At 37.3% G+C, this 21,869-nt stretch overlaps 1 protein-coding gene across 1 annotated transcript; it reads left to right on the top strand.

Moving 5' to 3' along the window:
- Positions 1-19,443: 19,443 nt before the first annotated feature.
- On the top strand, positions 19,444-20,223 carry LOC128283901 (secreted RxLR effector protein 161-like). The gene has a single exon (XM_053021318.1). The coding sequence runs from the start codon at positions 19,444-19,446 to the stop codon at positions 20,221-20,223; it is 780 nt and encodes a 259-aa protein (XP_052877278.1).
- Positions 20,224-21,869: the final 1,646 nt, after the last annotated feature.

The following is a 21,869-nucleotide window of genomic DNA, read 5'->3' on the forward strand; positions in this document are numbered from 1 at the left end:
ATTAGTTTATAGTTCCAGTGTTTATTAATGGATGTTTTCTAAAAAACAATATCAGTAATTCAAAGTTCATTTTTGAGAATCGCAGTCCTACTACAGTTTTAGTTTACCCTAAGTAAAGTATTTCAGTACAGTCTACTACCTACAATAGTTTTAGTAATCCTACCTATGGCAGTTTCAGTCAAAATCAAAATACAATTTTAAGAGAGAACTTACAGGATTGGCGCAGAGACTCAGTGTACCACACATTCAGTGAAAACATTTCAAAACACTTTCAAATCATTTGAAATAGTTCTTTTAGAAACCCGAGTTTTGTAATAAACCCAAATCCACAGCTGAGTTTTGTAACTTGGCTCTGATACCACCAAATGTAATACCCCAAACTCAGTCTGGACGTTATGGCCGAATCTGGCGATGTCACATTGAAGTGTTTCTCGCAAAATAAGATATTGTAAAAACCAATTCTCAACTTATCCTCTTTGTGTGTTGTTATAGAGGTTCATTTAGTTTAAAACTCAAGTTGTTTAGCAAAATGATAATCATATTAAAATGTTGTTATCTATTTAAAAATGATATTTCTTGCAAAAGCTTTTGAAATGAGTTGCGTAGCCACGATGTTTTGAAAAAAAACATTTATCTCTTTGAAAACACGTGTCTTTCCCTACTGCTAGCAATTATAAACCTAAGAAAATAAAAAAAAAACACAAATTTAAGTTAAAATCCATAGAGGCATTATTACATAAAAATACCCAAATTAAAATTACTTATAAATTAAAAGTCGAATACAGAAGCATGAGCGGTTGTGTGGCCACCTTTGAGTCCCTCGTAGCACCAATCCGCCTAAAGATTACCTGCTTAGATAAGCAGAAGGGTGAGTTTACGAAAACTCAGTGTGTAATCCTATATAAGCAAACTATCAGAAAACAAGCACAGTCTGGGCCTAAGCCCTTTTTAGCAATAGTGACAATATCATGTTAGGCTTTAGCCCATCTCAATATAGAAATAGTCATGTGTTTGGGCCTAGGCCTATTGAAGTAACACTAAAAAGTGCAATAACAGTAAGCAGTATGCAAGTCCTACCCATCCAGCTTCTACACTCCATCTCCGTCCAACCCTACACTCTATGTGGGGATATAATTAACCCACCCATCCCTACACTCTAGAATTAGCACCGGTTGCGGCACTAAATAGTAATATGCAGCTGGGTTGCCAGTATAATAGGCTTAGAGCCATCAGTGATTTAGTGCCGCAACCGGTGCTACATGGTGTGTAGGGTTGGGTGGGTCGATTTTATCCTCACATGGTGTGTAGGGTCAGTATGGAGATGGTGTGTAGAGGATGGATTGGGTAGGATTTTTGTTTGCATACTGTTACTATAATGGGCTCAGGCCCAAATTACTACTGTTACTGTAATGGGCTCAGGCCCAGACTACTACTATTATTGAAATTGGTTAAGGCCCTAACTGTTACGGAAAGGGCTTAGGCACAAACTGTGTTTACTTTGATTTATTGCTTTTATGGGATTTCACACATTGGGTTTTCGAAAACTCACCTATCTATTAACGGTGTAGGAAATCCCCTGGCTTAAATGGATCGAGGGGACGGAGGACTCAGTGGTGGCCACTCGATTTAGTCAATTTTTAATTTTATAAATAAGGTTTACTTTGGGTTTTCATTATGTAATAAAGCCTCTTTAAGTTTCATTTTGATTTGGGGATTTATTTGATTACCATGATTTTTAGCTCATAGTAGTAGGACACGGAATTTCAAAAAAAATATAAAAGCAAATGTTTTTCTAAAAACACCATGATTACGCAACATATTTTGAGAGCTTCCGCAGCAAACACTATTTTAAAGGGTAATAACAATCCAATTTGACCAATTATGCTAGAACTACTTGAGTGGGTTTTCCATTAAATTATATTTGAAAAACACTCCAATGTGACATCGCAAATTTGGCCATAACGTCTACGCCGGGTTTAGGGTGTTAGATTTATCGGCCCAATAGTAGGTCCACAGTCATCTTGGGTGACCCGTGCAACCTTAAGAGACGGTCAGTGATAATTGGCCTCAGCTCATATTATGGCCCTATGTGGGCCCACACGCTCGTATGGCCCACATAGACAAGAAATGGCCTTAGCCGTGTAGTTTACACAGCTTGGCCCACTAATTACCATATTTTTTTTGTGATTTCCCCATGTGGGGTCCATAAGCTCATTGGGCCGAAGTGTCCTATTTTGGCCCAACATTGCCCAAATCAGCCTTAGACCATGAAGTCACTCACGAACGGCCTTAATGATCTTATGCCCACATTTAGGGCTTCGAATTACCACACGAGCAAGCGCACACTCGTGTGGTGTCGACGGTCACTTATTTCGGCTTTTGCCGATTTACAAGTGTGGCAGTGTGGTTACACACCTGTTTACGAAAGTGCTCAATTAACCCACGAGAACCCCAACCTAACATAATCAGAAACTTTGGTTAGTCGCTTACCGATCAATTGAAAAGAACCCTAACCCAAAACACTTGCTTGAGAGATTACCTATCACTCGCCTTGATCGATCACACTAACCTATTGCAATGGATCGCTAAGAATCCTAAAAGACTTCCTGCATCCCAATCATAACTTGTTAACTAATACCATACATGCAAATAGATGAACCAAGTGTATAGCAACTTACCGAAGGAGTAGACTAAGAATAAAAGACAGTAGTATTTGGCCTACCCCTAAAAATAACCTCTCGAACCAAGGCACAAGATGTAACAGTCGCACCTACTAACAGTAATCGATAGAGAAAAGTGTTGTTAGATGGAAAACTATTACAGTAGAGAAAAAAGAGAAGAAAGAGAGCATAACTAAATAGTTTTATTACCACCAAAAGTTATAGAGAGCACAGGAGAATTGGCACAGAAAGGGTGAAAGAATGAGTATTATTCGATCAAGAAGAAATCGATTAGGGGAAGAAGAAAAATGAGGTATTCAGTCAAAGTAATAGTATAAGAAAGAGCGGAGATCCGTTAATCACAGAAGAATCAAAGGAGAAGAGAAGAGAAGATGATATTCGACTTTAATAATTTAAGAGGAGAACTCGATAAAAGCAGAAGGAATAGAGAGAAGAGAGAAAGAGGTACTCTGCAAATGAAAAAAGGAGAAGGTAACTGATCAGAACCAATTGAAAGAGGGAGTAAGCAAAGAAAACAGAAGTAGAAAACACAAGACGGTAGGGTACCAAAGCAGAAATATCGAAAGATGAAGTAGAGAGAAAACTCACAAAATCGAAAATGTCAAAACTAAGAGGAAAATACCCAAATGACTAATGATAACCGAATTCTTTTGAGAAAGAGGTCAATTTCGGCACCACTACTTCCTCCCCTTGATCCCCTCCTCGAAAATCTCCTCACATCTCTCCACCAGCTAGTTAGACTCCACACAACCTCTTCTATCCAAATTTTCCTCCCCAAATCTCCCTAACAACTGAAATTCCTCAATCCACTCCCCAAAAATGTCCACCCCTTCCTTAACCACCAATTTCAAATTCCAATCCAACTCTTCAGTAATTCAATTGAGCTAGGACACTCCTACAATATTAAGAGCAAAATAAAACTCCCTATTACGCATACCAAGACTCGAACCTCAGACCTCAGGTTACAGTAACACGCCACTTATCCCCTAGACCAGCTGGCTCTTTTTTGTCATAAAATACCCATATTTATTTAAAATCCTACTGACTAGAGATAGAGGTTATCCATTTAAAACAAAACTTTTGCTCAAGGCAAGGCTTGAACCCAAGACTTCTCAGACACTTCCCAGTACACTTAACCATTGAAGTAAACATATAATTTTGTCACTTTCTTGCATGACTAAACATTTATGTGCAGCCTCCTAACTATTCCCATGCTCAAGACCCAATACTTCTAGGCCCAAATTTAGGGCGTTACATAATCTATTACTCGTCCCGAGTAATGCACACATGTAACACCCCAAACCCGGCTAGGACGTTATGGCCGAATTTGATGATGCCACATTGGGTGTGTTTCGTAAAGTGTTATATCGATGAAAACTCTGACTATATAGTTAACCTCTTTGTGTGTTCTTGAGTTATGTCATTCATTTAAAAACTTGCGTCACTAACCAAAAAGTATTTACTTTAAAAATCGTTATTCATTTCTAAAAATATCATTTTATAGCGGAAGCTTTTTAAAACAGTTGCGTACTTGTGTTTACTTTGTAAAAACATTGTTTCTTTTGGAAACCCGCGTCTTTTCCTAAGGCTAGCAGTTATAAATCAAATTAATTAAAAATCCCAAAATAAAATCCAAAGAGGCCTTATTGTAACAAAATACCCCAAAAATAAAATAAAAATACTTAAAAATCAAACATGATAGTATGAGCGGTTGTTTGGCCACCTTTGTGTCCCTCGCAGCACCGATCCGCCTAAGGATTTAGATTACCTGTACAGATAAACAGATGGGTGAGTTTACAAAATCTCAGTGTGTAATCCCATATAAGCAAGTAGTTAGAAAACAAGCACAGTCTGGGCCTAAGCCCTTTTTAGTAACAGATACAATATTAGTTTGGGCTTTAGCCCATCTCAAAACAGAAACAGTCATGTGTGCGGGCCTTGGCCCATTACAGTAGCAATAAATAGTGCAGTAATCGTAATCAGTGTGGTAACAGTAAACAATGCAGTAATAGTATACAAGTCCTACCCATCTAGCCTCTACACTCCATCTCTGTCCAGCCCTACACTCTATGTGGGGATATAATCAACCTACCCATCCCTACACTCTAGAATTAGCACTGGTTGCGGCACTAGATGGTAATATGCAGCTGGGCTGCCAGTATAATAGGCTTAGAGGCATCAGTGATTTGCAACAGAGCTGCCATTACAGTATATTTCCTCCAATCATATAAAAACCCACCCCCATGCAATGCTTGATGCCACATGTCATGTCAAATCATAATATTATACATGTACTCAACACAGTTACGATAGCATGCTAAAATATAAACATATATCACATAGGGGCAAAACAGTCAATTTACCATGTAGGGGCATTTCAGTCATTTTACCATATAAGGGCAAAATAGTCATTTTACCACATAAAGGAAAAACATTCATTTTATCAATTAGGGGTCCAGGTATGCTTGCCGACCCAACAGAAGGTCCACAGTTATCTCGGGCGACGCGTGTAACCTTAACAGTGAAACAACGAAAATGGGCCCATGACCCATATTGTGGGCCCACCTGGGCCTACACGCCCGTGTGGCCCACATAAACCAGAAATGGCCTTGACCATGTGAACTACCCAGCTTGGCCCATTGTTCTCCACACTTCCGTGTGGTTTACTTGTGTGGGGCCTGTAACACCCCGAACCCGAGACCATCGCCGGTGTCGGACACGAGGGGTTAACAAGCCAAGTTCACTTGTTTTGCCCATCCATTTGACATTTCCAGTCAGGTTGGAAAACTGCGTCACTGTCGCCTTAAAAATCATATCTCGAGTGTCAAAACTCGGAAACTGGTTTCGTAAATTTTCCCTGAATTTAGACTCATATATCCATCCATGGATTTATTTCTAGAATTTTTGGTCGGGCCAATTGGTACAGTTTATTAGTTAAAGTCACCCATGTTACAGGGATCGACTGCTCTGACCTTCGCGCGGTATAACTTGAATATCCCTCTGTACAGGGCTTTAATGCTGGTGCCGTTTGTTTCTAATGAAACTAGACTCAAAATGGAATCTGTACATATAAGGTATGTCTCCTAATTCTTTTGGATAATTTATAGTAAATTTTAAAGTTGCGACAGGGAACCCAGAAACCGTTCTGGCCCTGTCTCACAATAGCTTTAATATCTCTTAACATGTAACTCCTATGACCATTTCGTTTCTTCCATATGAAAATAGACTCATCAAGGTTCATTTACATAACTTATTCACTATTTAATTCCATTCCTACGAATTTTGGTGATTTTTCACATTCACGTCACTGCAGCTGGCAGCATCTGTTTTTAAGGTAGGTCTTACCTATTTGGTAGTCTCCATGAACCAACTAGTCTTGCCATACATAGGTTCATATATGATCATTTTAACCATGCCAATGGCTGATCATATGACCAACATTCCCATTTCCAAGCCATAGCCACATCATGACACCAAATGTATACATACAAACCACAATTAGTCTAAGTCGATACTTCACTTTTACGAGCCATTTTCGCATGGCCGTACATATATACATCACAACATATTCAACCAACAAGGGGTAGTCCTATACATGCCATTTCAAAGTTCAACCAAAATTTATACCAAAGTAGAAGCGTGGATAGTGTGGATGACTTCGACTTTATTGATCCCGAATCCGATTGCTATCGAGCGAAATCTATAAAACAGAGAGCCAAAGTAACGGGGTAAGCATTTTTTTTATGCTTAGTAAGTCTCAAGGAATATAATCAACTCTAATTACAGCAATACATTCACATAGCCAAATGCATCATTTCATTAATACACATTCTTACTTCACACTTCATCATTATATACTTTCACAAAGTATCAATCGATTCAATAACTGAAATTCATTAGTCGATTGAGCGAATGTTGCTCAAACATGTCGATTTTCCAATGCACATATAACGTACCTTATCCTTTGGGCTTTTCGAGTGTACTAATTGAATTCATTACAGCAACCAACACTCACCTCCAGCCCAAGATTCTTGAATATAACCGGATATAATCACGTGCACAAATGCCTTGGTCCTAGCCCGGATAGAATAACTCGCACGAATGCCTTGGTCTTAGCCGGATATAGCCACTAGCACAATTGCCTTGGTCTTAACCGGATATAATTTCAGCATAATTGTCTTCGGGCTTAGCCCGGATATCATTCAATTTCTCATGTACACATACATCAATAATCATTGGACATACATATTTCATTTTCGTTACTAAGGCTCAAACGCACATATATTCACAAGCATATTCGCCGGGACTTAGCCGGGTATCATTCAATTTCTCATACACACATAAATCAATAATCATACACATCCATACTTCATCTCACATAATTCAAGTAAGGTCACTTCTTGAGGACTTACCTCGGATGTTGTCGAACGGCTTTTTCGCTATTCGATCACCTTTTCCTTCCCTTGTCCAATTGTGGCCCTCTTAGCTCTTGAGCTAATTCAAACAAATTCAATTTATTAAAACCTCATTGTGCTTGCTTATGGCGAATATGACAAGGAGTTTAAATGGTCATATGGCCACTCTTTAGCTTGAATACACAATGGTCATGCACATTTTATACTACATCAAGCAATTCAATACAATTTATTTTAGCATCAAGGAAAAGCTAAGGCCTTCAATAGGCTACCCAAGGCGAATATTCATGTACATGTTGAGGCCAATTTTGCACTTAATACCTCACAAAAACAGCATGCATTTTACTAGTTAATGCTTTGCACATTGTGGCCCAAAACTTATAATATAGCATCAAGCACTTATGTGTGTGCTAGGTCAATTGTGCTTGCAATTTCACAAGCATTCTTCCACATCTTCTTCTTTAAACCAATATATTCATCACTTACTTCATAGCCAAAACATCATGTGCAAACATATATATACAATATGAGCATGGCGAATTTCAAGGTGTCCATAGCCATCCAAAATACAAATTTTAACTAACATGCAAGAAGCATGAACCATGCTCATGAATGCATCATGGCGAATATGACAATCATGCTCCATTCAACTTCAATCATGGTTAAACACAAAAGAAAACTCAAAATCTTACTCAAGAGTAGACAATCCATCATTGCATGCATCATCATCAAGCTTCACACTTAGCATGCAATGGCTTTATCACCATAACAACTTTGGCCAAATACCATTTCCATGGCATAACAAGGATTTGAGCCATGGCTAACATGCACATCAAATTAGCAACCAAACCATGCATGAAACTCCCAACACAACCTCATACATACCTTAATCTTGATGCAAACTTAGCCAAATCTCCTTCTAGGTCTCTTCCAACCCAAGCATGAAGCAAAAATCCTCCCCTTTTCCCTTAGTATTTTCGCCAAGAAGATGAGAAAGGATGAACAAATTTTTCTTTTCTTTCTTTAGGACATTCGCCAAAGTGTTTAGAATGGATGAACAATTTTTTTTCTTTAATGCTAGTCTTTATTTTATGACTTCCTACATACACCACTAGCAAAACATGTTGGAAACATGTTCCCTTGCCCATAACCTTGTCATGGCCGGCCACTCCTCCTTAGGAAGGGGATTATTTGACATGCAACTCCACCTTTTTGTTAACATGTACTAACAAGCCATTTAAAATTAGCCTATCATATTTCACCATGTTTCACTTTGATCCCTATTTAATACTTTCTCATGCAAATAGGTAAAATTAGAGAATGAAATTTCCACATATGCATGGACACACATAGTAAGCATAGAATATAACAATTAATTATTTTTATGACTCGGTTTAGTGGTCCCGAAACCACATTCCGGCTAGGGTCTATTTTGGGCTGTCACAGGGCCCACATGCCTGTGGGGCCCACACATCCCATTTCGGCCCAACATGGCCTAAATCGACCTCAGGCCATGAAATTGCTCACGGAAGGCCTTAATGATCTTACACCCACGTTTAGGTGTTTGCATTACCACACGAGCGAGCACACGCTCATGTTGCATCGACGGTCACTAATTTCGGCTTTCACCGTTTTACAAGTAGGGCAGTGTTTTTACACACCTGATGTGATAAGACGTTAGTCGATGCTCCGAATACACTTGTCCTGAAATAACATTTAATCAGTTACTTAACTTATGTTTCCAAATGGAGCCTAACGAAATTCTCAATTGAACTACCTAGGAGGCGTGCCAATCAACTTGAACTCCACCTACACAAAGGTCATAACCCCTCTATTAAACCTGTACTTGGATAAAAACAATCTTGACTAATCTCTACTTACCAAATAACAACAGTACAGAGTATAATTTGGTGATGTAGTGAACAAGGATTGAACTAACAAAATAAATAGAGGGGGTAACGACAATAAAAAAAAGATGAGGAAAGCTAAAAAGGGGGAGAAATAGAGCAAAGAATTACCTAACCTCGTTTGGCAAACGCAAGCCTGCTGGAGGAAAAAAGGAAGAATTGAGGACGAAAAATTGGCAGAACAACAAGCAAAGTGGGAAAAGGGGTTGCCCAAAGCCAAAAGACGGGAAAGGGGAGAAGAGAAATATTCGGCCACCTCACAAGGGGTATTCAGTCAAACAAATATTAGATAAAGAGAGGGCAATAGAAGGGAAATAAAAATTGCTAGAAAGAGTAAGGGAGAAGAGAAATCGATCAAAAAGGGCACTATATAGAAGAGCAAACTGAAATAAGCCTAAAATGCAACATACCCGAGAGGTCAGTAGCAGTATTCAGCTATCAGAACAAAGTGTAAAAAGAACATGAAGGCAATTTTCAAAAACTGAAAATGAGGAGAGTAATCTAGCTAAGGCCAAATTCTGAATGATAGAGTTCAAATTCGACACTACCTTCCCTTGATCCATTCCTTAAAAATCTCCTCACATTACTCCACCCACTAATTTAAACTCCACACAACCTCTTCTATCCAAATTTTCCTCCCCAAAACACTCCCTAAATCCCTCTAACAATCAAAATTCCACAATAATCTCCTAAAATTTGGCCACAACTCCCCACACTCTTTAAACACACAAGTTTCGGTCAAACTAGAACTCTCCCATGGCCAATAGCAAAATAAAACACCTCCATGCGCCTACCAGCATTCGAACCTCAGACCTCAAGTAACTACCACACGCTATTTATCCTCTAGACTAGTAGGACCATTTTGTCATGTTTTACTCATATTAATTTATAAGCCTACTGACTAAAGACAGGGTTTATTCAAGTAAAAACAAAACTTTCGTACAATCTAAGGCTTGAACTCATGACTTCTCCAACACTTCTCAGAACATTTAACCACTGAGGGAAACACTCATTTGTGTCACTTTCTTCCATAACTAAACATTTATGTGCTGCCTCCTAACTGTTCCCATGCTCAAGACCTAATACTTTTAAGCCCGAAATTAGGGGCGTTACAATAAATTTTGTTCTCAAAGACAAGAAATTTGATAGTTATGCTACTTAAGTACACATATTGTTCAAATTAATCTCAACAACTATTATGATAGAAAAAATTAGACTAAACGCTTTCTAATAAAGTCATGTTAAACCTTACCAATGTGATTTTCTTCCCTTTATTCAAGATTAAGATGCAATCATTAAGTTTAACTTTTGTTTTCATATGTTGTACATAGCAATTTCTCTCCACTAATGTAGGTAGCATTGGAACTTTTGAATCAATAGGTTTTTAACAGGGTTGTAACGTGGCTTGGCTTAAGGGTAGGTAAAAGATTGATAAATTTAGGCTTTTAAACCTTAGACTTAGCTTGCATCAGACCTTCGAAATAATTACTGTAACACCCTAAATTTGGGCCTAGAAGTATTAGGTTTTGAGCACGGGAACAGTAAGGAGGTTGCTCATAATTATTTAGTTGTGCAAGAAAGTGACACAAATGAATGGTTGCCTCAGTGGTTAAGTGTTCTGGAAGTGTCTGAGAAGTCTTGGGTTCAAGCCTTGGCTCGCGCAAAAGTTTTGTTTTTAAAGGAATAAACATTGTCTCTAAGCAGTAGGCTTTTAAATAAAAATGGGTGAAACATGACATAAAAAGCTTGCTAGTTTAGGGGATAGGTAGCGTGTTACCTATGCCAGAGGACTAAGGTTTGAATCCTAGTGGGGGCAGTGGAGTGTTTTATTTTGTTGCAAGTGCTGTGGAAGTGACCTTGGTTGACCAAAACACTGAAGTGGTTGAGGGGAATTCGAATTGAGTTGTTGAAGGAGGTGTGATCGGTTTGAGGGATTTGAGGAGGGATTTTAGGAGAAAATCATGGGAGGTTGACGTGAGAGGGAGTAGCATGCCGAATGCGGCGATTTGCATGTTGCCAAATTCGGTCATAGCGTTTTTTACTTATGGGGTGCTGAAATTGTGCTGGAAGTTTTGCTTTTTCCCATCTTTCTTTTGTTGTTGAGATCGAATATTGTTGATGACCACTCGGGTACATTCATTTCAGGTATATCTCAATTTTTCTCTTCTTTGTAGTGTCTCTTTTTAGATCAACTTCTCCTCTCCCTTATTCTTTTAGCAAATCGTTCTCCCTCGTGTCTTCCTTTTACCCTTAACTGAATACCATTCTTCCCCTCTCAATCGCTTTTAATCAGTCACCATTTTCGTTTGTGCATTTAGCCGAATACACCCCATTCTACCTCTCAAATCCCTTAGACTTTTGCTGACTGATTCTTCTCTTATTCCCTATCTTTCAATTGGTCCCTTCTTGACCGAACCTTCCTTAGCACCTTCACCCACAATCAGTTTCCATTTGATCGAATACTGCTATTTCTTTCACCCTCATCGTGCCAGATTCTCTTTTCTGCTTTTTCTCTCTCTGCCAATCTTGTGTACAATTCCTACTCTGTGATTCTACGATTTTAGTAAGTGTGTATTTTCATTTAAAGATCAAACTATGATTATGAAAAGTTTTTAATAAAGGTTCTAATTGTTATGCAGATAATAGCCGAAGAAGGGGGAAAATCATTCTTGAGCAACGGTTTAGGTGTGTGTAAGGGAATGGGGGTTCGAATCAAGGTATGTGACAATTGATATTTGGATAAGTGTTTTGGAAAGGAGTAGTATTAATTTGTTTTCCTCATGACTAATTGAATGTTTGTGGATTGGATCAAGGTTTGGAGTGCTCAAGGGCTACGTGCGTGTTTCTGTAATCATGCGTGTAACAACATTGCCATAATCGTAAATTGACAAAAGTCAAAATAGGTGACCATTAACACTACACGGGCGTGCACTCGCTCGTGTGGTCATCCAAGACGCATAAACATGGGTGTTAGATCGTAGAGGCCACCATGAGTGATTCCATGGGCTTAGACCGTTGTGGGCCACGTTGGGCTAAAATGGACCATGTGGGCCCTACGGGCATGTGGGCTCCACAAGGTAAATCACACAGACGTATGGAGAATATTGGGCCACACGGGCATGTAGGCCCACATGGGCTCGCAATATAGGCCTTGGGCCCATTTTCTCTGTTTGACTGTTAAGGATGCACGGGTCACCCGAGATGACTGTGGACCTACTGTTGGGTTGGTAAGTGTGCCTAGACCTTTAATTGGTGGTAAAATGAGTGTTTTTCCCTTATGTGGTAAAATGACTGAAATGCCCCTAAATGGTAAATTGACTATTTTGCCTCGATGTGATACATGATTATATTTTAGCATGCTATTGTAACTGTGTTGAGTACATGTATAATATTATGATATGACATAACATGTGGCATAATGCATTGGATGGGGTGGGCTTTTATATGATTGGAGGAAGTGTCTTCATCATGGCGATTCGCTACAAATCCTTTGTTGGATTAAAGCCTATTATACTTGTAACACCCGAACCCGAGACCATCATGGGTTTCGGACACGAGGGGTTAACAAGCCAAGATCACATGTTTTGCCCACCAATTTGACATTTCGGTCAGTGGAAGACTGCGTCACCTTCGCTTTAAAATCATATCTCGAGTTTCAAAACTCGGAAACTGGTTTCAAATTTTCCTGAATTTAGACTCATATATCCATCCATGGATTTATTTCTAGAATTTTTCGGGCCAATTGGTACAGTTTATTAGTTAAAGTCACCCATGTTACGAGGATCGATCGCTCTGAATATCTCTCTCTGCATGAGGCTTTAATGCTGGTGCCGTTTGCTTCTAATGAAACTAGACTCAAAATGGAATCTTTACATCTAAGGTATGTCTCCTAATTCTTTCTGGATAATTTATAGTAAATTTTAAATTTATGACGGGGACCCGAAACCGTCTCGCCCTGTTTCACAATAGCTTCAATATCTCTTAACATGTAACTCCTATGACCATTTCGTTTCTTCCATATGAAAACAGACTCATCAAGGTTCATTTACATAGCTTATTCACTATTTAATACCATTCCTACGAATTTTGGTGATTTTTCACATTCACGTCACTTTGCAGCTGGCAAGATCTGTTTTAAGGTAGGTCTTACCTATTTGGTAGTCTCCATGAACCAACTAGTCTTGCCATACATAGGTTCATATATGATCATTTTAACCATGCCAATGGCTGATCATGTGACCAACATTCCCATTTCCAATCCATAGCCACATCATGACACCAAATATATACATACAAACCACAAATAGTCTAAGTTCATGCTTCCTTTTACGAGCCATTTTCGCATGGCCGTATACATATACATCACCACATTTTTAAACTAACAGGGTAGTCCTATACATGCCATTTCAAAGTTCAAACAAAATTTATACCAAAATAGAGGCGTTGATAGTGTGGATGACTTCGACTTTATTGATCCCGAATCCGATTGCTAACGAGCGAAATCTATAAAACAGAGAGCCAAAGAAACGGGGTAAGCATTTTTATGCTTAGTAAGTCTCAAGGAATATAATCAACTCTAATTACAGCAATACATTCACATAGCCAAATGCATCATTTCATTAATACACATTCTTACTTCACACTTCATCATTATATACTTTCACAAAGTATCAATCAAGTCAATAACTGAAATTCATTTGCCGATTGAGCGAATGTTGCTCAAACGTGTCGACTTTCCAATGCACATATAAACGTACCTTATTCTTTGGGCTTTTCGGGTGTACTAATTGAATTTATTACAGCAACCAACACTCACCTCCAGCCCAAGATTCTTCGAATATAACCGGATATAACCATGTGCACAAATGCCTTGGTCTTAGCCGGATAGAATGACTTCATACGAATGCCTTGGTCTTAGCCTGGATATAGCCACTTGCACAATTGCCTTCGGTCTTAACCGGATATAATTTCCAGCATAATTGTCTTCGGCTTAGCCCGGATATCATTCAATTTCTCATGTACACATACATCAATAATCATTGGACATACATATTTCATTTTCGTTACTAAGGCTCAAACGCAAATATAATCACAAGCATATTCGCCGGGACTTAGCCCGGTAGAATTCAAATACTCATACACACATAATCAATAATCAATACACATCCATACTTTATTTCACATAATTCAAGTAGGGTCACTTCTTGAGGACTTACCTCGGATGTTGTCGAACGGCTTTTTCGGCTATTCGATCACTTTCTCCTTCCCCTTGTCCAATTGTGGCCCTCTAAGCTCTTGAGCTAATTCAAACAAATTCAATTTATTAAAACCTCATTGTGCTAGCTTATGGCCGAATATGACAAGGAGTTTAAATGGTCATATGGCCACCCTTTAGCTTGAATACACAATGGTCATGCACATTTTATACTACATCAAGCAATTCAATACAATTTATTCGAGCATCAAGGAAATGCTAAGGCCTTCAATAGGCTACCCAAGGCCGAATATTCATGTACATGTTGAGGCCAATTATGCACTTAATACCTCACAAAACAGCATGCATTTTACTAGTTAATGCTTTGCATATTGTGGCTCAAAACTTATAATATAGCATCAAGCACTTATATGTGTGCTAGGTAGAATTGTGCTTGCAATTTCACAATTATTCTTCAACATCTTCTTCTTTAAACAAACTTATTCATCACTTCCTTCATAACCAAAACATCATGTGCAAACATATATATACATATATGAGCATGGCCAATTTCAAGGTGTCCATAGCCATCCAAAACACAAATTTTAACTAACATGCAAGAAGCATGAACCATGCTCATGAATGCATCATGGCGAATATGACAATCATGCTCCTTTTCAACTTCAATCATGATAAAACAAAAGAAAGCTCAAAATCTTACTCAAGAGTAGACAATCCATCATTGCATGCATCATCATCAAGCTTCACACTTAGCATGCAATGGCTTTATCACCATAACAACTTTGGCCAAATACCATTTCCATGGCTTAACAAAGATTTGAGCCATGGCTAACATGCACATCAAGTTAGCAACCAAAACATGCATGAAACTCCTAACACAACCTCATACATACCTTAATCTTGATGCAAACTTAGCCAAATCTCCTTCTAGATCTCTTCCAACCCAAGCATAAAGCAAAAATCCTCCCCTTTTTCCTTAGTATTTTCGCCAAGAAGTGAAAATAGATGAACAAATTTTTTCTTTTCTTTCTTTAGGATATTCAGCCAAGGCTATGGAGAAAGATGAACACTTTTTTTTGTTTCTCATCCTACTAACATTAATTTTTTTTCCATACTCTTATTTTATTATTTCTAACATCATCCATTAGTAAAACATGTTGGGAACATGTTTCCCTTGCCCATAATTTGTCATGGCCGGCCATCCACCTTAGGAAATGGGATAATTGACATGCAACTCCATTTATTTCACTTCATGCATTATTAGGCCACTTAAAATACACCTATCACATTTTCAAGTCCTAGCACATGGGTCCTTTCTTATAAATTTGCACCTAATTAATAAAAATCGAGACACGAAATATTTACGCATACAAATTCCACATACAATAAGCACGGAATATAACACCTAATTATTCTTGTGACTCGGTTTCGTGGTCCCGAAACCACTCTCCGAGTAGGGTCACATTAGGGGTGTCACAATACTGGCAGCTTTGCTGCAATTACTGTTTAGTGCTGCAAGCGATGCTGATTCTGGAGTGTAGAGATGGGTGGGTTGATTATATCCCCACATGGAGTGTAGGGTTGGATGGAGATGGAGTGTAGGGATGGTTGGGTTGATTATATCCCCACATGGAGTGTAGGGTTGGATGGAGATGGAGTGTAGAGGCTAGATGGGTAAGACTTGCGTACTGTTTACTATTACTGCACTGTATACTGTTACTGCAATAGGCCAAGGCCCTAACATATGATTGTTTTTGTATTGAGATAGGCTAAAGCCCAAACTGATATTATCAGTGTTACTAAAAAGGGCTTGGGCACAGACTGTATTTGCTTATTGTATGTTTGACTGTTTGTTTATTAAGGGATTACACACTGAGTTTTCGTAAACTCACCCTTCTGCTTATCTGCGCAGGTAATCCTTAGGGGGATCGGTACTGCGAGGGACTCGAAAGTGGCCACTCAATCGCATTTACTATCATATTTACTTTATTTTTTATAAGTAATTTTATTTTGGGTATTTTTACTGTAATAAGGCCATTATAGATTTTAACTTTAATTTGGGGATTTTTATTTGCTTTGGCTTATAGCTGCTAGAGATAGGAAAACTCGAGTTTTTAAAGAAACAATGTTTTTACAAAGTAAATGCAAGTATGCAACCGTTTTTAAAAAGCTTTCACTATAAAATGATATTTTTGGAAATAAACAACGATTTTTAAGTAAAATCTTTTTGGATAGTAATGTGAGTTTCAAAAAGATAACTGTTTTTCAAAAAAACACACAAAGTGGTCAAATATATAGTAAGAGTTTTTCATCGATATAACACATTACAAAAAACACCCAATGTGACATTGCCAGATTCGACCATAACGTCTAGGATGGGTCTGGGGTGTTACAATTACCTTTAATACATCAACTTTCTTTACTTTCACATGCTCTTTTGTACATCTTATTTTAAGAACTCATTTTTTTTTATAAATCGAGCATTTTGCTGAATGTACTACAATTTTAGAGCATTCGATACTTCTTTTCTTCTTTTCAACTCCCCCAAACTTATTTTTAAAGAATACTTCGAATAGTACTGAGTCTAGTGTTTGGGACAATTTTAAGATAGTTAAGAGAGAAGTGATGGCTAAATTTGCAAGGGTTCAAATAAAATCAAGCCATATAGTTTCAAAGTCGAGTTTCAAAGGATAAAAATTTCGTCATGGTTGGCTTGAAAGGCTCAAACGGTCCAACAAAAGTTGCCTAAATCATTTTCAATGTTCTATGCTTCCTAGGATTTCACCTCAAGAAACTACTAAGTCAATTCTAAAGACTTAAAGTTTCATGCACGCCTTACTTTCGTAAGGAACTAAAAATTTATGGTACGATTTGCATGCTTTATTAGAAATATATTAATATCATTATTGAGCTAACATAATAATTTATTGAAATAATATAACTTTATTTATACTGAAGTTTAGCATACTCAACAAAATTTCAAATTATTGAACAAAATATATCCTAATCATAATTAAAAGAAAAATTTATTCTGAGTGGAAATAATTCAAATTCAATTTTTTTGTCCCCCCATTTAAGATGAACAATGTCCTCATTGTGTAAAGTGAATAGATACTATACACTAGGTAAGATTCTAGAAAAGAGGAGGTGACTCAAATTGACTGCTTAAGTACCAAGCTCTCTCTAGATCCAATCCTAGACATATATACACCTATTGCCACACTTTATACTTGTTAAAATTTTATTTATGATTTTCCTCTCTTATTCTGGGAAAATAAAAATTCCTAATTAAACCTAATCCTAAAATCACCTAAGAACAGAAATAAAATAAGGTCAAGATCCCCCCTTTTATTTATTTGCAGACCCTTCCGAATTTGACTCATCTTTTGCTCCATCATTATTGCCTTTGCATGAATCGCTTCGCTTCTTCTTCAATGATGGACTCCATGATTCAAAAATAAAATCTGGAAATTCAGGCACAAAAGTAAATGGGTCATTGTAAATTTTCTTAAGTGCACTACTTATCGAGTTATCCCTCATTTTTTAGTATCTCCAGTAAGCTTGTTGCTGCCATTGCATATGCTGCATTATGTCCATCAATTTTGACAGCTCATCTCAAAGATTTGGGCTAGGCAGTTGAGCTCTGAACATTGAGGTTTCATCATCAGGTTTAACTTCTGGTTCTAGTGGTTCCACCTTATCAGAGACTTCAGCCGATTGCATTAGTTCGATCTCTGTGGTATCCTTTGCCTCTCTTCTTCGGGATCCTCACTTTCTTCAATTCGCTACTGTAAAACAGAATCTCCAGCTATTCGGTAAAGGTCCCAATCTGTGATTGTGCCCTGGCTATAACCTGTCTTCTTTACGTTTGCAAGAATTTTAGCTTTCAAGCATAGAATTGTTATCATAAAGGGAAAGTAGGCTAGGCTAGAATGTCTAATGGCACAATTCCGCATCTCTCTCAGGATAATTTTTCCTACATCAATGGTCTTTCCAGTTAAGATCGAGTATAGTAAGACCATTCACTCTAATGAAATTGTAGTCTTATGTGAGCTAGGCATAAGGCTGAAACGGATGAAATAGAACCATACCTTTGCGAATGGTGTCAGATATTCTCTTTGACAAGTGTGGATTCTTTGCTTTGACACAATCCACTTAGAACCTCAAGAATTTCTTGCAAATTTTTAGGCTTGATATTGTTCATCAAGGAAGAATAATCATCATTTTCAAAATCAGCCAATTTAAAGAACTCATTAATAGCATTTGAAGTTATTGGTACCTTGATCCTACGAACTGGAACTTCCCTCAACTCGCTTGAGGTTAAATTCGCATAGAACTCGCGAACTAGTTCCTCATTTACACTAGGTCTCTTCTCATAAAACAATTCCCAATTGAGGGTTTCAGCAACTTGACGAATATGTGAAGATGATTGGCCAAAATGGAAAGAAACAATTGAAAATGAATTGAAATCGCTAGCGAAAGGAGAAGTGTTTGGACCTGTAGTCCGTATACCTACAGGTGTGAAACTAGTGGAATACAAATGGGTTTTTGTGCGTAAAAAAAATGAAAAGAGTAAAATTGTAAGGTATAAAGCATGTTTAGTTGCACAAGGATTCTCACAAAGACCTGAAATTAATTATGAGGAGACATATTCTCCTGTGGTGGATGCAACTACATTTAGATTTTTGATAAGTCTGGCTATAAGAGAAAGGCTTGATTTACGCCTAATGGATGTAATAACAGCTTATTTGTATGGCCCACTGGATACTAGCATTTATATGAAACTCCCTGAAGGATTTAAATTGCCTGAAGCAGTGAGTTCAGGTTCTAGAGAACATTATTCGATCAAATTGCACAAATCCCTTTATGTATTGAGACAATCCAGACGCATGTGGTATAATCGCCTAAGCGAGTATTTGTTGAAAGAAGGATAAAAGAATGATTCAATTTGCCCATGCATTTTCATTAAGAAGTTTGGGTCTGGATATGTAATTATTGCAGTATATGTTGATGATTTGAATATCATTGGAACTCCTGAAGAGATCCAAAAGACTGCTGAGTGTTTGAAGAAAGAATTTGAAATGAAAGACCTTGGAAGAACGAAATTTTGTTTGGGGTTACAAATTTAGCACCTAAAAGAAGGAATCCTTGTGCATCAATCAACATATATTGAAAAGGTGCTAAAGAGATTTTATCTGGATAAGGCACATCCAATAACTACCCCGATGGTTGTAAGATCACTTGATCCAAGTAAAGACCCTTTCCGTCCTCGGGAAGATAGTGATGATTTTTTCAGTCCTAAAGTGTCATACCTCAGTGCAATTGGGGCATTAATGTATCTTGCTAGCCATACCCGACCTGATATATCTTTTTCTATAAATTTGCTAGCAAGATTTAGCTCATGCCCGACTCGGAGACATTGGACTGGAGTAAAACATATATTTCGTTATCTCCAAGGCACAAAGAATATGGGTCTATTTTTCCCTAATAAATCAAAGACAAAGTTGATTGGTTTTGCAGATGCAGGATTTATGTCAGATCCTCATAATGGAAAATCACAAATTGGATATGTTTTTACATATGGAGGTAATGCAATCTCTTGGCGCTCAATGAAGCAAACAATTGCAGCAACCTCGTCTAATCATGCAGAAATCTTAGCAATCCATGAAGCAAGTCGTGAATGTGTATGGCTAAAATCTATGATCCAGAATATAAGGAATAATTGTGGTTTATCATCTGGAAAGAAAGCTACAAATGTCTTGTTTGAAGACAACATATCATGCATTGATAAGCTCGATAGTGGATACATCAAAGGTGACAGAACAAAACACATTGCACAAAAATTCTTCTTCACTCATGCCCTCCAGAAGATTAAGGAGATAAAAGTTAAGCAGATCAGTTCAAGTGAGAATTTAGCAGATTTATTCACTAAGGCGCTTCCTACATTAGTGTTTCAGAAGCTTGTTTACTACATTGGAATGCGTCACCTTCGAGATCTCAAGTGATGTAGCCATTAGGGGGAGTTAATACGTGCTGTACTCTTTTTCCCTTAACCTTGGTTTTATCCCACTGGGTTTTCCAGGTAAGGTTTTTAATGAGGCTGCATATCAAGCGTATAATTATGTACTATTTTTCCTTCACTAAGTTATTGTCCTACTGGGTTTTTCTTAGTAAGGTTTTAAAGAGGCATAATTAGATAATGAACACCCAAGGGGGAGTGTTATGAAATATTTATGTGGATGTCATTATCAACCCCATAAGTTATAAAACTCTTCATATACCCCATAAATTATGAGACTTTTCTTATACCCCATTAATATGGGAGACAAAAGTTCATGACCCTTTACATGCCCTATAATGATTAGAGAGTTACTTTTAACCCCTATATATATGGGGCTCATGTACTCATCAAAAATATATAAAAGAAGATACACTATCTCTTCTATATTCTCTCTACACTCTTTCTTCTATCACATTTTAGTTTATTCTTTCTTTATTATTTCACAACAATAATTATATATTAAAGATTATCATCTTAAAAAACTTATCAAATAAAATATGATTAAATTAACACTAATCCTAACTCTATATAAAGTTGATAATAATTGATATATATTATAATGGATATAATTATATATTAATAATTATCATCTTTTTTATTAAAAACATTTATTCTAGAAGCCTTTTGAAAATATTTACAAAAGAGGCATTTAATTTTTATTATTTACAAAAAGAGCAACCAAATTTTAAAAAGTACTTCAATTAAGTCCCTAGATGTAATGAAAATTTGAAATTGAGTTGCAATTTAAAACTTGGATCAAAATCGACCCTTTTATCTGGAAAACCAAAAATTTAATTTTATTTAGGGAATAATTTCTCGGGAAATTATGTTAAAATCAATTCGCAAGAAAGATTGGAGGGGTCACAAGTGGGCGCTCTTAAGTTTCAATCTCTTAGACAGAATTTATTTAAACATACTAATCCCGAAAATATACCCTAAATCATTTATTAAAAAGGAAAATAAGAAAATTCAAACATCTGATAAAATGAATGAAATTTGATTCCGTTCAGTCTTATCTCCCTAGTAATGTTTAAGACGCTGAGCATTAACTTGAAAATTACCTTCCTTACCTTAGAGTTCAACAACTCTGTATGGATAGACGTGATGAGTTGTAAATGGACCGGACCAACGTGATTTTAATTTACCTGGACCAACGTGATTTTAATTTACCTAGAAAGAACCTTAATCTGGAATTAAATAAGACTCGCTGACCTACTTCAAATTCTTGAACTCGAATGTGCTTGTCATGCCATTTCTCAAGTCTCTCATTCAAATTCCCGCCTGTCATGTGGGTGACCCGGGTTCAATCCCTAGAAAAGGCGCCAAAAACTTGGAACGACGGAAATGTGCAAGTGTACACAATCGCAACCAGTAATAAAGTGACAAGTAATTGTCAAGTTATCGTACCTACAGGGACTGTGAAAAGGATTATTTATGAATAAAATTTAAAACACTTTAGTGAAGAAAAATATTTTGTTTTGAAAAAGGTGATTAAGAAAAATATGATTTTAAACTAAATAACTAAAGAAATAAATCTCCCCTTCAGTAATTTGGCATTTTCATACGAGAACATTCGAAATTCCTCTAGCT

The sequence above is a fragment of the Gossypium arboreum genome, chromosome 11 (genome assembly GCF_025698485.1).
Source record: "Gossypium arboreum isolate Shixiya-1 chromosome 11, ASM2569848v2, whole genome shotgun sequence".
Taxonomy (NCBI): domain Eukaryota; kingdom Viridiplantae; phylum Streptophyta; class Magnoliopsida; order Malvales; family Malvaceae; genus Gossypium; species Gossypium arboreum.